General features: G+C 40.2%; 3 protein-coding genes across 3 annotated transcripts in view; 2 read left to right on the forward strand and 1 right to left on the reverse strand.

Moving 5' to 3' along the window:
- The window catches only part of Ncapg (non-SMC condensin I complex subunit G), a 32,908-nt gene extending 28,738 nt beyond the window's left edge, over window positions 1-4,170 (reverse strand). Inside the window, exons 1-4 of the mRNA XM_075943630.1 lie at window positions 3,912-4,170; window positions 2,852-3,052; window positions 2,270-2,498; window positions 228-373 (exon numbers count right to left, since the gene is read on the reverse strand). Of these exons, the coding sequence (XP_075799745.1) occupies window positions 228-373; window positions 2,270-2,498; window positions 2,852-3,052; window positions 3,912-4,022 (687 nt within the window). The 5' untranslated portion in view covers window positions 4,023-4,170. The remainder of the gene's footprint in view (window positions 1-227; window positions 374-2,269; window positions 2,499-2,851; window positions 3,053-3,911) is intronic.
- Window positions 4,171-5,112: 942 nt separating this feature from the next.
- Dcaf16 (DDB1 and CUL4 associated factor 16) lies at window positions 5,113-9,647 on the forward strand. The gene is given in 6 exon segments (XM_075942804.1): window positions 5,113-5,168; window positions 8,853-8,904; window positions 9,089-9,269; window positions 9,272-9,315; window positions 9,317-9,549; window positions 9,551-9,647. Coding segments are annotated over 6 exon segments (663 nt in total).
- A 2,469-nt stretch (window positions 9,648-12,116) lies between these two features.
- LOC142832616 (small ribosomal subunit protein eS26-like) lies at window positions 12,117-12,417 on the forward strand. The gene has a single exon (XM_075943178.1). The coding sequence runs from the start codon at window positions 12,131-12,133 to the stop codon at window positions 12,413-12,415; it is 285 nt and encodes a 94-aa protein (XP_075799293.1). The 5' UTR covers window positions 12,117-12,130; the 3' UTR covers window positions 12,416-12,417.
- The last annotated feature ends 409 nt before the right edge of the window (window positions 12,418-12,826 follow it).

Genomic DNA, 12,826 nt, shown 5'->3' on the forward strand with positions numbered 1-12,826 from the left:
AAAAGATAGCCATTAATCTCAATACACTTTAGAGATATCTTACTTATGAATACTGTATTATTCAGGAAATTAACCCATTTAATACAATAATACTCTACCTAAATTACCTATATTCTTCAAAAGTCCTAATTGGAAAAAAAAAATCATTGCTACCAAGATTTTTCCAAAATGCCATAAATTGGTTCATTTTCAAAAACATGCCTTCTGAAGATGTTTAACTTATTTACCTGATAAGCCAGCTTTCTGACAGCCTCCTTTACATCCTTTGTACGCCCCACAATTTTTGGCAAAGTCTTTGCTGATGGTGCAATACAGGATAACACTGCACGTCTAACTTCTGAATTTGAATCATTTTCTATCATAGTAACATACGCTAAAAATAAAGTAATACATTTTAATATTAAAATTGTTCTTTAAGTCATAGATATGTCCACATTCTGATATTTCATTTTTTAAATAACAGAGATACCATATACTACGCTTATATAGTCATTTTTAGCAAAAAAGGAAAAAACATCTCAATAAGTTTCTGAGAATGGAATTAAAATTTAACATACTGTGACTGGAGATTAAAAAGGAAAACAGCCTCAAAAGTCAGGAGATGATTAGAGCAGGCAATTTATTTTAAGTTGATATGGTTTTCTATAAGCACCTATTATTTTGATTTATTTTAAACTTTATTATAAAAATATTACCTCTCCCAAAATCACACCCCAAAATTAAAAAAGAACCAAACCCAAAGACTATACAATTCAATGAACTTCTATACAGTTAGAATAGTTATTCAGAAGGGAAGTTATAAAGGTTCACATTTGACTTTACACTTTTAACTTTGATAAGTGGCTGTAATAAATTCATTTGTTTAATATACTTTTACAATTGTCTGAGTGTACTCCTATTTATTTAAAAAAACTTGACTATACAAGATTATATCAAATATACTGGCAGTAATCTCATACATGTTTAGTGGAACTTTTGACTGCACCACAAGTCACACTGAGTGATTGAACTTTACAATCCATTTGTCCAAGTACACGCTATAGTGTTACAAAAAAATCACTTATAGTAATACTTCTCAAATTGTACCACCAATATCAAGCAACTCATGATGATCACATGATAAATTTATGAAGATGGGTAACAATAACATATACTAGATAAGGCATCAAATTTTAATGTGATGAAACTAAAGAGGATATGGGTCAATGAATACTTTCATGCCCCATTATTGAGACTATTGATAAGTAAATCATTTTTTAGACTATTCCACCTAGTCTAATAAAGTGGGGCCTATAAGCCTATCTCTAAGTATAACTCTACAAAACCCTTTCATCTATGCACCGAAGCCATGTATAAAAATCCTAACATGGGGGTTTTTGTTTGGTTGGTTTGGTATGGTTTTTCAAGATATGGTTTCTCTGTGTAGCCATGGCTGTCCTGGAACTCACTCCATAGACTAGTCTAGCCTCAAACTCAGAGATCTGCCTGCCTCAGCGTGCTGGGACTAAGGGCATGGCACCATCACACCCTGCTTCTAGCACTGTTTTAAAGCAAAGCAATTGCAAACAACTAGAGGGGGCATTAAAATGCAGAGTAAACTCCATAAAACATTAAAATAGAGTAGAAAAAAATATACCACGCTAAAACTAGAAATAATTTTGAAGGAAAAAAAAGACACAAAAATGTAGTATGGTCCATCAAAAAATAGCAGACAAAATTTAACACTGAAACAAACACCAATTGTCTAAAGTTTAGTTTTTCAGGCAAATAGGGCAATTAACCTAAAATTCACTGTAATTATCACCATCTCTGAGAAAGGGATACAACTGGAGAAGAGCAAGGCAAAGTTAAAAGTACTGTTAATATGTTCTCATTTTAAATTATTGGGTTGATTCTTCCTTATTCTCTATCCTTAACACATAGAGACATAAATAATGAATAAGTAAAAATTCAATGCTCAGTTAGGGAGATGGGTACTTGCTGTACAAGCATGAGCCTGATGTTCCATTCCAATGTCCAAACCCGTGAAAAACCGGGCATAGTGGCAAGAACCTAGGATCTTAGTACTGGGGACAAGGAGACAGGATTCCTGGGGCTTGCTGGCCAATGAGTCTGAGTAGATGAACTCTAGATGTAATGAGAGATGCTATCAACTGTAAACGTCTGACTCTAACCTCTGGCTTCCACGTGATTATACACACCCACACACATGTATACATGCACACATCAAATCCAAATACTGAAATAAGATTTAGGAAACCATACATACCATCAACTACTGGGCAGTCATCATCCTTGGGATCTTGGAGTCGAGAGAGAGCCAAAACCGCTTGTATTCTCACATTTGGAATCTTATCTTTCAATCTAATAAGCATGGCTTCATTAATTTTATCAAACAGGTCGTCATCAATTTGGGCATTTTCTGGCATACTCCCCAGAAGCTTATTAATGAGCTGGCATACTCTAAATCTGACTGCACTGCTGTTTGCTTCATGAGACTACACAAAAACAAATAAAAAGTTATTCCTAGTCACATTCCGTTCTTAAATAGTCAATATAATCTCAAGTGGTCTGGAAAAATATTGCTATACTAAAAAAATAAGTATATTCTTCTCTGTAGGAATGTTTTACTTCCAGGCAGAAAAATTTCACAACAAACATGAGAATTTAAACAGGCAGTTAACAACTCAACAACTGGAATTACCCTTTCAGCTTAATGACAGTCAAGATTTCCTATAAAAGACTTATTCTCATACATTTCCTCTACCACTGGTATTTCACTGTGGAAAATGACAAACACCATGGAGAAATTGTCTTCATTACTTCCCCCAAAGTACTGTTTTCACAGTACCTTTAATAGAAAAGTGAACAAATAATTTAAAATGCCACCATCTTCCTCTTCCTCTTCTTCCTGATCAGACTGGTGAAATGAAGTAACAAACTTGGCAGCGAAGTCGACGACCCTCTCCACAGCAGGCTCGCGTTTATATACCACCAGGGCATATTTAAGGAAATGAACAAACTCCTCCTGAAAAGCTGTTTTATCATCCCCCTGAAAGATGGAAGAAATGGCTCCATGAGCTGCAGTAATGAAGATTCTTTATTCCCCACACTACCGTTAACACTGCTGAAAGCTTTGGCCTTAGGTAAACTAAAATCATTTTTAGAAAACTCTCAGTTATCCAAACCAAGAAAAGGGGAAATAAATCTGCCCAAACTTCTTTTCAGCATATAATCTGCACCTCTGAGAAAGTAGAAAGCATAAATTTTGACTGTTTTTCTTTCAAACCTCTTGGATTCTCAATGTTTTTCTTACCATATTAATGCAACACAAACTTTCGGCAAGAATAACTCATTTTATTTAGGCCTTCCTAATATCCAGCAATTTCCTTTTAGTGTAACTTCCACAACCTAGTCCATATCCTTAATCACGTTCGTATTTACTTTTCTCGAACTTCAAAATAATTGATCGGCCTCAAATTCGCTCACAGCTCCAGTCGATGAACAATTAGCATAACTAGGAAAGGCTAGGTTCTAATATTTGGTGAAATGAATTGGATTTTAAGCTTAGGAGTTGGTTGAAATAACATAGTCGGATTTCTTACGATGAACCAGAAACCCCAAAGGAAAATAGGACGTCTGAAATTCGCAACCCAAACGTCTCCAAGTCACTGCCAAACTAAGGATAACGGATCGCTCCTTCGGGTGGAGAAAACTGAAGGAAGACGCCGTGGACGATGCCCGGAGTGGCGATCACTGGCCGGAGACCAGGAGACCTCGGGCAAGCCTCAGAGCACCTGAGCCCGGGTCACCCCGACGCGGGTGGCGCAAAAGCAAAAGGCTGAGCGGGGGGCGGCGGGGGCGGCGGGGGGCGGGGGAGGGAGCGCCGGCGCCGAGGCTAGGCCGCTTACCGCGCTGTACGTGCGGCTCAGCGCCACCACCAGCTTCGCCTGGTTCTGGTGTGGCTGCTGCGCCAGCCGAAAAGCCTCCTTCACAGAAAGCCGCTTCTCCTCCGGCGCCATGGCGCCGCGATGACAAATGCGCACGACCGGTGAGCGAGCCTCCGGGACGCGGTTACCGCCACAGTTTTGAAACACGTCTCGCGAGAGGGCGAGACCCCGCGTGATTTTCGCGAGAGGCGGGACCCGGAAGCCGAGAGAGGCAACGGACTCTCCGATCAGTCCCCTGTCTGAACTGCCGCTGCTAGCACGCATGCGCCGAGGGGGTGGCCCGCTGTGAAGATTCGGCGTGGGCGTGACCGGAAGTGGTGTCGTCGTCAAGGAGCCGAGCTGACGCTGGCGTTCAACTTTCTGCGCGGAGCTGGTGGCGCCGGTGTAGTCTGCTCGGGAGATGAGAAAGTAGAGAAGACCCGCCGCAATGAGAACGCGGTTTCCAATCCTGCTGCCTGGCACGGGAACCGGAGCGAAGGGGACATTTGAGGGAGTCGGGGAGGGCGCGCTCGGGGGTTGGGAAAGTCAGGGCTTCCTGAGGTCGATCTGGTCCTGCGGGCGCAGTGGGCGGGCGGCGGCCGGGCTGTCTGAGGGTCCTGGAAGAGAAAGGCAGGGTAAAGGTAGTCTGCAGCCGCTCGGAGATGCTCCAGCTTCCCGGGTCTACTTCACACGCCTGCGTAACAACTCTTCCCGACGGAGGAGAACGCAGACTGTGCAAAAGGACTTTGGGGTCCTGGCGAAGGCACGCACTGGTTATTATATAAAATTATCTCCCAAGGAATGGCTCCGCTGGGGCTTAGGACACACCTCTCCAAAAATGGGAAACTTGTTTTGGCTCCTCGCCTGGTGAATGTGCAAAACTGCAGCCTCCTGTCCTGTGTCCGTTGGTGAAGTGTATCAGGAAGAGGGCTGCCCCAGGCTAACTTCTCACTTGGAGGCTTCATGTTTCTTCGCCAGACTTTTCTTCCCTTTGTATAGCTTGTGCCACCCGCATTGTAGCTGTGTGTGGAGTTCATGCCTCGATCATCTTGGTCTTTCATGTTCACCCGCAATCCCGTGTCTGGGTTTTGTTTGGTTTTCCTTGCGGTTTGTTTTATATCAACTTAATTCATAATTCAAAGAACTTGCCCTGCACCTCAGCATCCTCTGCGAAGATGGAAGAATGCGCTCCGAACATTCCGAAGCCGCTTGGACGCCTTCCCCTATCAGAAATAACCTGTTAGAATGAAGTTTTTCATTTTTACCTCCCAGATTTTTACCTGTATCCACATGAGTAAATGTTGGAAGTAATGAATGAATGAATGTATTCAATGGTTTTCGTTTTAACCATCTATAAATACCCATAAATGCAACTGGCTTTTTAAAACCCCTTCTGGGGGCTGGAGAGATGGCTCAGTGGTTAAGAGCATTGCCTGCTCTTCCAAAGGTTCTGAGTTCAATTCCCAGCAACCACATGGTGGCTCACAACCATCTGTAATGAGGTCTGGTGCCCTCTTCTGGCCTGCAGACATACACACAGAATATTGTATACATAATAAATAAATATTTAAAAAAATAAAACCCCTTCTGTTTTAGAACTTTATTCATATATGCTAATACTATCAAAATTTATTGACCCCTTTCATGTGACAGACACCATTCTAAGCGCTTTACTTCATTGAATCCTTTATTTATATCTCCTTTTATGAGTAAGTTGAGACACAGACAGGGTGCCCCGAGATTTTATCCTAGGAATGTGCCATAATTATCCTCCTGTTCCATTCCTAGTTTCTGAAAAATGATAGGTACACAATTTGCTGGTTAAAGTGATAACTATGGTGGTGTTAGGTACCTGGAATGAAACCAACACCATGTCCAGCTGGAGAAAGATACCCCAGGTTAATCACTGGGAGAAGAAACAAGCTAAGAATGTGCATTCTTTGGAGGAAAGATGGGGAACGAATGCCTGGATGCTACTGCTTAAAATCACTAGCCATATAATCAGTATACATTATTAAAAAGATAACGCGCTTTTTTTTTTTGTCTTACTAAGACTTTGCATCTCTGGGTGTTATTTTGCACTAGTCCTACTTCAGATGCTTAGTAGACTCATGTGACTGGTGAACATAAAAAACCTTGTTCACTTTGGGGATCACTAGAGAAGCTGGGGAGATGGGTCAGTGGGTAAAGTGCTTGCTGGACAGCATGAGAAACTGAACTCGCATGCCCAGCACCCACATAAAAATCAGATGTGCCCATCTGTAACCCCAGCACTTGTGGGTGCCAGAGACAGTGGATCCCAGGACTTCACTGGCCAGCCAGTCTGCCAAAATAAGCAGCTCCAGATTCACTGAGAGCCTGCCTCAAAGAAAATAAGACATAATCAGTGAAAGCACCCACTGTTTAAGTCTCTGGCCTAAACATGCATGTGCCACACACAAAATAAATAAAATTTTAAATAAATGCTAATAAAATGAGAGTCTGTGTGTATCATTTGTTTTTAATGTAAAATAAGCTGGCAAACTAAAACGTAGAACATACCAGTATTTTATGACAATTTGTGGCCTTTAAATATCTCTGTCTTGTAGATACTTTCTGCCTTTATTGCTTTGTTGATAAAAAATGTCTTACGATGCATCTTTACAATATTTTATCTGGCTATCTCACCATCAGTGAAATAAAGTGAGTCTGGCCACTAGAGGTCAGTATGACTGTTTTGATTGGAGTCGTGGGTTTTAGTAATGAATACTGTATGGGTTTGGTACTTATTCAGCATTATGAAAACTTTTCTAATATGCTTTATTAAATTCAAACAATATAATCTCATTATTGTAAAGCTGACATAGGTCTTGACTCTTTTATTCTGTGAGAAAAGAACAAATACGTATAGGAATGTCATGTCTTTGACAAACTTTAGATAACAAAAACTAAGTAGTAACGTGATAGTTATGTTGAATTCTGATTTTAGATCAGTCATTTTTGAAAACTAAATTATGTGTGAAAATGTTTAGAATAGATGAGGATAATTTGTTTTGATATGGAAATATATACAGAAACTATAAGAGAAAATAGCAGAGGGATCACTTGTATGTGTAGAATTTATGTCTTTTAATACACCTCTTTTGTTGCGTATTCAAAGGGGGGATTGAGTTAGCCTTTTGAAGAGTACTTTGAGAAATCTTACAGATGCAGTCTATTTGAGATGAAAACAATATTATAATTTGTTTATTTAACAATTTAAAGGCAGCCCCTCCTATCTCACTAAAAGGCAGACTTAAGGTAAATAACAAAGTATTCTTTTCAGAATGAAGTGGATACTGTAACTAGATTTGAGAGCTTGTTTGTGTCTGTTGCTTAAAGGTGAAGTATAGAATTTTGCCTTGTTTTGCTCTGGTGGCAAGTGTTCCCTTTATTCTTCCGGTCACAGAAAATTGGTGTCTTCAGATACCAGGTACTCGTTTATTTTGCCTGAGAGCATGTCTTTTTAGATACATGTTACTCGTTGGTTCCTCTGTCCATTACATGTTTAGGGTTTTGATTTCTCAGTGTGAAATTATCATTTATTTAAAACGTTGACTAAGATTTCCAGTAGTATGTCAGAGTGTCACGCATCAAGGTTTGGTCATCCTTACTAATGCAAAGAAGTTACTGTTCTTTCTTAGATAACTCTTACTTGATAATAAAACTGTGTCACCTGAGTTAAGTAGCATTTAGAGGTTTATAAATAAAGTAAGCTTACCTTTATTTGATTTGCCTCTAGATTTATATTTAATGTGTCTCCCTTATAGAAGGAGCTAATGAACATTATGCTTCCTCACAACCTAACAGTCTATACAGAATTGATTATATGACTGCTACTTCGGAGGTCACTACAAGAATCTTGACACTTAACAACTCCACTACCAGGACAGGCCCTGTAAAACATCCCAACAAACACATCTGAGGTAAAATGCTAAATTCTTTAGAGTGCGGCATAAGAGATATGCTCTTCCACAAAATAATTTTGGGGGTGAAAACAAACCAGTTCAGTTATATATTAATAAAAGAATGAAATGACTCAAACTCTTAGCCAGTTTTGTGACTGTAAGCTATCCACAACAGCAAAACTGCCCTTAGTCTGTAAAACAGAAATGGGACTCTTTGATTCCAGCACTTCAGAGGCAGAGGCAGATATATCTCTGAGTTAGAAGGGAGTCTGATCTACATAGTGAGTTCTAGAGAAATGGAGATTCTGCCTCAAAAAAGAAGATAGAGATAAGAAAACTAAGCCTTGAACTGCATCCATTTCTTAAAAGCCCTGAAATTAGATGGTAATGCTACTTAGGACATTCCGTCCTTAATATCATGTCTCTAGTCTTGTTCACAGGTTGAGGCTACCTTTCAAAATAGTCCAGTTACTGAGACACCAGTTCAGAAGCCATTGAATTACCTATAGGAAACATCAGATCTTTGAACAACAGATATTATTGACAGTTTTTTACCAGATCATAGCTACTGCAAAGTCACTCCACTGGCAACTAATGGTCCTTAATTACCAGCTGGATACATTGTCCCTGCCAACAAAACCAAGTACCCAAAGTTTCTCCATAGTATCACTCCCAGCTGAGACTGCTGAGAATCAGCTTGCCTAGATGAGAACTTGGCTCTGCTTGGTCAGGTGGGGAGAAAGTTCACTGGTAAGGGACTAGCACTTTTGCACATTGAACTGGTCCTGAGGACTAACATACTTCCCTGTGAGTGGATAGTGTGCAGTATAATCTTCCCGGACTGCACAGTGTGGGCCTGAGGCATGCCTTATATGTGTAATGGGCTGAGAGACAAGTTAAAATCCATGAAGAGGTTTTTATTTCTGTTGACCAGGGGTAAAGGTCTGCGTTCTGCCTTAAATTGTCACTTTTCTGCTTACATGCTATTTTGTTCCAGATCAGTGGTTCTTCACCTTCCTAACGCTGTGACCTTTAATACAATTCCTCGTGTTTGGTGACCACCCCTCCAGCCATAAAATTATTTTCATTTCTACTTCATAACTGTAATTTTCCTACTGTTATGAATCATAGGGTAAATATTTTGAGAGATAGGGTTTAAAGGGGTTGCTACCCACAGGTTGAGAACCACTGTTCTGAAGGGCCCCCGAATTTCATCTCCTGATCATTTAACAGAATCAAAAGGTGAAGAAGAAAGAATGGTCTACCGATCTCTCTGAAGAAGACCCCAAGATGCCCAACCTAAAACTTCTTGAGAATCTCTCCCACCAGGTTAATGATCTTTTAAAATATTCTAAAACTTGGAAATGTTTAGATCCCAAATCCTAATTGTATTATGCTGAACTCTTAGAACAAAATCAGTCCACAAACTTCAAGGGACAGGTCTAAGACTCTCCCATTGTTTCCCTTTGTGTCCCCAAACTGGAACCAATTCCTGAGTGGCCCTCTCCGGCCTCTTGTGAGGGCTCAGCTTTTCAAAAGCCCCTTAAAAGTCACAGTCAGTGCACGAGACATCATGCTACTCTAAACGGAGCACTGCAGTTTGCCACCAAACAGCCAAGCCGAGCACTGAGTAGAGCCATTTCCAAACGTGGATGTGTAAATCATTTCCCTGACTCTTGCATTTCTTGTTTCTGTGACAAAGGGAGTAAAAGAAACAGCCTGTGCTGAGTTTTTGACACTTTCCAACACTGATCTCCAGAAGGCAGTTAGCAAAATTCTAACTGCTTCATGATAATAGTAAGCATTTGCTTTGACACTGGTGTTGCTTATTTAGGAAAGGATACAGGGGCAGCAGACGTCACTCAGAGGCTGAGAGCACTTGTTATCACAGAGGCTCAGGTTCAAGTCCAGCGGCCACATGGTGGCTTAAAATGGTAACTCCAGTTCCAGAGGAACCAAAACTCTTCTGACTTACTTGTGTACCAGTCATGCATGTGGTACACATACATACATGCACGCAGAACACTCAACATGTAAATAAAGCCAAAAGAATGTTTAAAGACTACAGAGTAAATCAGAGATCCTTTGGAAAACTGATGCTTTTTCAACCTAACGATGTCCCTGACAAGCTAAAATGCTACCTGCTACTCAACGACTCAAGATATTGTCATCCAGCTAAAGGAAAGGTAGTGTTTGAGCATGCCCTCTCAGAAAATATTCTTAGTGGGGAGATTGAATTAGCTGAAATAATTATACAAAGAATTGATATCTTCACCCGACACCTTTTAAGAGTTCTTGTGTCTTATGTTTGGGAGTGGGAAGGCGGGAAATGTGTATTCAACCCTAGCCTACCCTACTCCAAGCCTAATAAAGGTACTTCCAAATACTTCATGAACACTGTGAATTTTAGGCCTCCACCAGACTACACCAGGCTAATTTGGCCTGTAATACTATACCCAAGATTTAAACAGGCTTCCGTAAGGGATATTTTTTTTTAAATCTTGCTATCAAGATCTTTTTCAAGAACAAATAAACAAATTCAGATTATGGAGAGAACCAACTTTCACCAGAACTCATATTTCCAGTAGTAATTGCAAAATGGTTAAAATATTTTCCCTGTATTAATTTCCCGGAACAGAAGTTTATGTTTGCATCCACTGCAACCATTTCAGAAATCCTCTCATCTTAAAGATACTTCCTACAAGACTATCCAGATCTGAAATTAAAAGTTTTATTAGCAGTATGGTTTTTTAAGTAGATAAGCTTTCAATCTTTGTTTTTCTTTTTTTCTTTCTTTTGGCTGAATAAAGATAGTATATGTGTCTGCTATGTTTGTTTGAGCCAAAACAGGTATCATAAAGAAAATGCGTAGGACTGTTAAATCCTTTTGCATACCATAAAATAGTAAAATTTATGCATGATCCTGGATAACTGATCATCTAAATGGAATCAGAAAGCAGGTTATTAAAAATATATATCTTCATTTGGTTTTGTTTTTATGTAATCTATAATTGAGTACAAAAATAAGTAAAAATTGAAATGATAATAAAATCATAATTCTGTAAAATGTAGCAAGTTTTAGGAGAGTAAAGACTGCTGAACCACATATGTCCTATCTTCAGGATAAAGAGGTGTATTTTAAGAAGAGAGAAGAAAAAGTCTCATTCCATCGGAACCCAAATTTGAAAGCATGTTTGTTTCTTAATTTTAATTCAAGATGTAAAAAATGAAAGCCTTAAGATGTTGCTTATTCTTGTGTGCTGGGGCTTTGGGGTAATGGAATGAATTTGCCACTCTCGCATTCCCCGTATGAGGGCTTCTGATTAAATGTATTCACTACAAGTAGGATAAAAGAAAATAATACCATATTTAAAGTATATAGATATATATATATATATACATATATATGAATATAATTCTTGAAGTAAACTAATAGGATTTCTTAACTATGTGACATTAATAAGAAATTTCAAAAGTTATATCTTTCTTAATGATATTAAGCATGTTTTGTTAAGTTGTCCATATACCTTGAATTATAGACATCCATAATCATGTCTTAATCTCATCTTTTTCCTAAGAAAAGTAAAAAGCCATACTCTGGAGGAAGACAATGATAGTGACCTGGACCAACAGGTTGTTCTTTAGTGACTAAGTTCATGGGAAAGAGAAGCAGGAATAAGAAATAATAAAGAAAATAGGGAAGTTTGGAATCAGGAGTTCTTCCACAAGTTCATACAAGCGAGTTTCTTGAGAAATTCAACACCATGTACACTGTATGCGGGAGGGGGCGGGAGGAAATGGGATACATTCAACAGGAAGCTAACAAGCAAAATTGTGTAAAGAGAACACGGTATCAAGTCCACCACAGACAGACCAAGCATCAGGGGCCTTGGAACTGATAACTCCAATCTTTACAGGAGGAAAAGTTAGGTTCCCAGGAACTGAAACCTTACTTCCTTAGAGTCTCTAGACCTGGCACCAGACCAGACCCTGCCAAGTCTGCCCCTGGGCAAGGACACAGAAATAATGTTCTCTTTGTTCTTTCATTGGGTATTATGAGAGCCTTGGGTTGGCCTGGCTCTCAACAGATAGGTTTTCCCTGTAATGAAAATAATGTTTCAGTATTAGAGAAGAGTTAAAGCATTGAAGGCCTTGTGCTGTTTTCATACCAATGCCTGTAAAATAAAATGACGTTCTGCTTTTGACATTAGTATTAGCACAGTGCCTTCTCTTAGAAATTGAGTTATCTGGCCTCTTTCGGGACTTGGCTCCAAGATGACCAAAAAAGGGAGAAACAATGGTCGTGCCAAAAAGGGCCGCGGCCACGTGCAGCCAATTCGCTGCACTAACTGTGCCTGCTGTGTGCCTAAGGACAAGGCCATCAAGAAGTTCGTCATTCGGAACATCGCAGAGGTGGCTGCCGTCAGGGACATATCCGAAGCGAGTGTCTTCGACGCTTATGTGCTCCCCAAACTCTATGTCAAGCTGCATTACTGTGTGAGCTGTGCTATTCATAGCAAGATATTAAGGAATGGATCTCGGGAAACTCGGAAGGACTGAACACCCCCCACCACGATTTAGACCTCCTGGTGCTACCCCACGACCTCCACCAAAGCCCATGTGTAGTAATAGGGAGCGGCGGCGGGGCTGCGTCCCCAACACCCCAGCCACCTGCTTGGCTAGCTTATGCCCCAAAATAATTACACAGACACTGTATTCTTTTAATCACTGCTTGGCCCTTAGCTCTAGCCCTTACTGGCTAATTCTGATATCCCAATCAACCCATCTCTAATAATCTGTGAGCACCGGTCTTACCGGGAAGATTCTAGCCTAAGTCCATCCTGGGTCGGAGCTGGGGCATGGCGTCTCTCTGAAGCGTCTGCTCCGGAGAGGAGAGCTGCGGAGTCTGACCTCACTTCCTCTTCCTCCCAGTGTTTTGTTCTGTTTACTCCTCCCACCTATCTCCTAACC

The sequence above is a fragment of the Microtus pennsylvanicus genome, chromosome 12 (assembly GCF_037038515.1).
Source record: "Microtus pennsylvanicus isolate mMicPen1 chromosome 12, mMicPen1.hap1, whole genome shotgun sequence".
Taxonomy (NCBI): Eukaryota; Metazoa; Chordata; class Mammalia; order Rodentia; family Cricetidae; genus Microtus; species Microtus pennsylvanicus.

What these genes read in the sequence shown, in the direction of transcription:
- LOC142832616 (XM_075943178.1), top strand. Translation starts at nt 12,131, where the DNA reads ATGACCAAAAAAGGGAGAAACAATGGTCGTGCCAAAAAGGGCCGCGGC.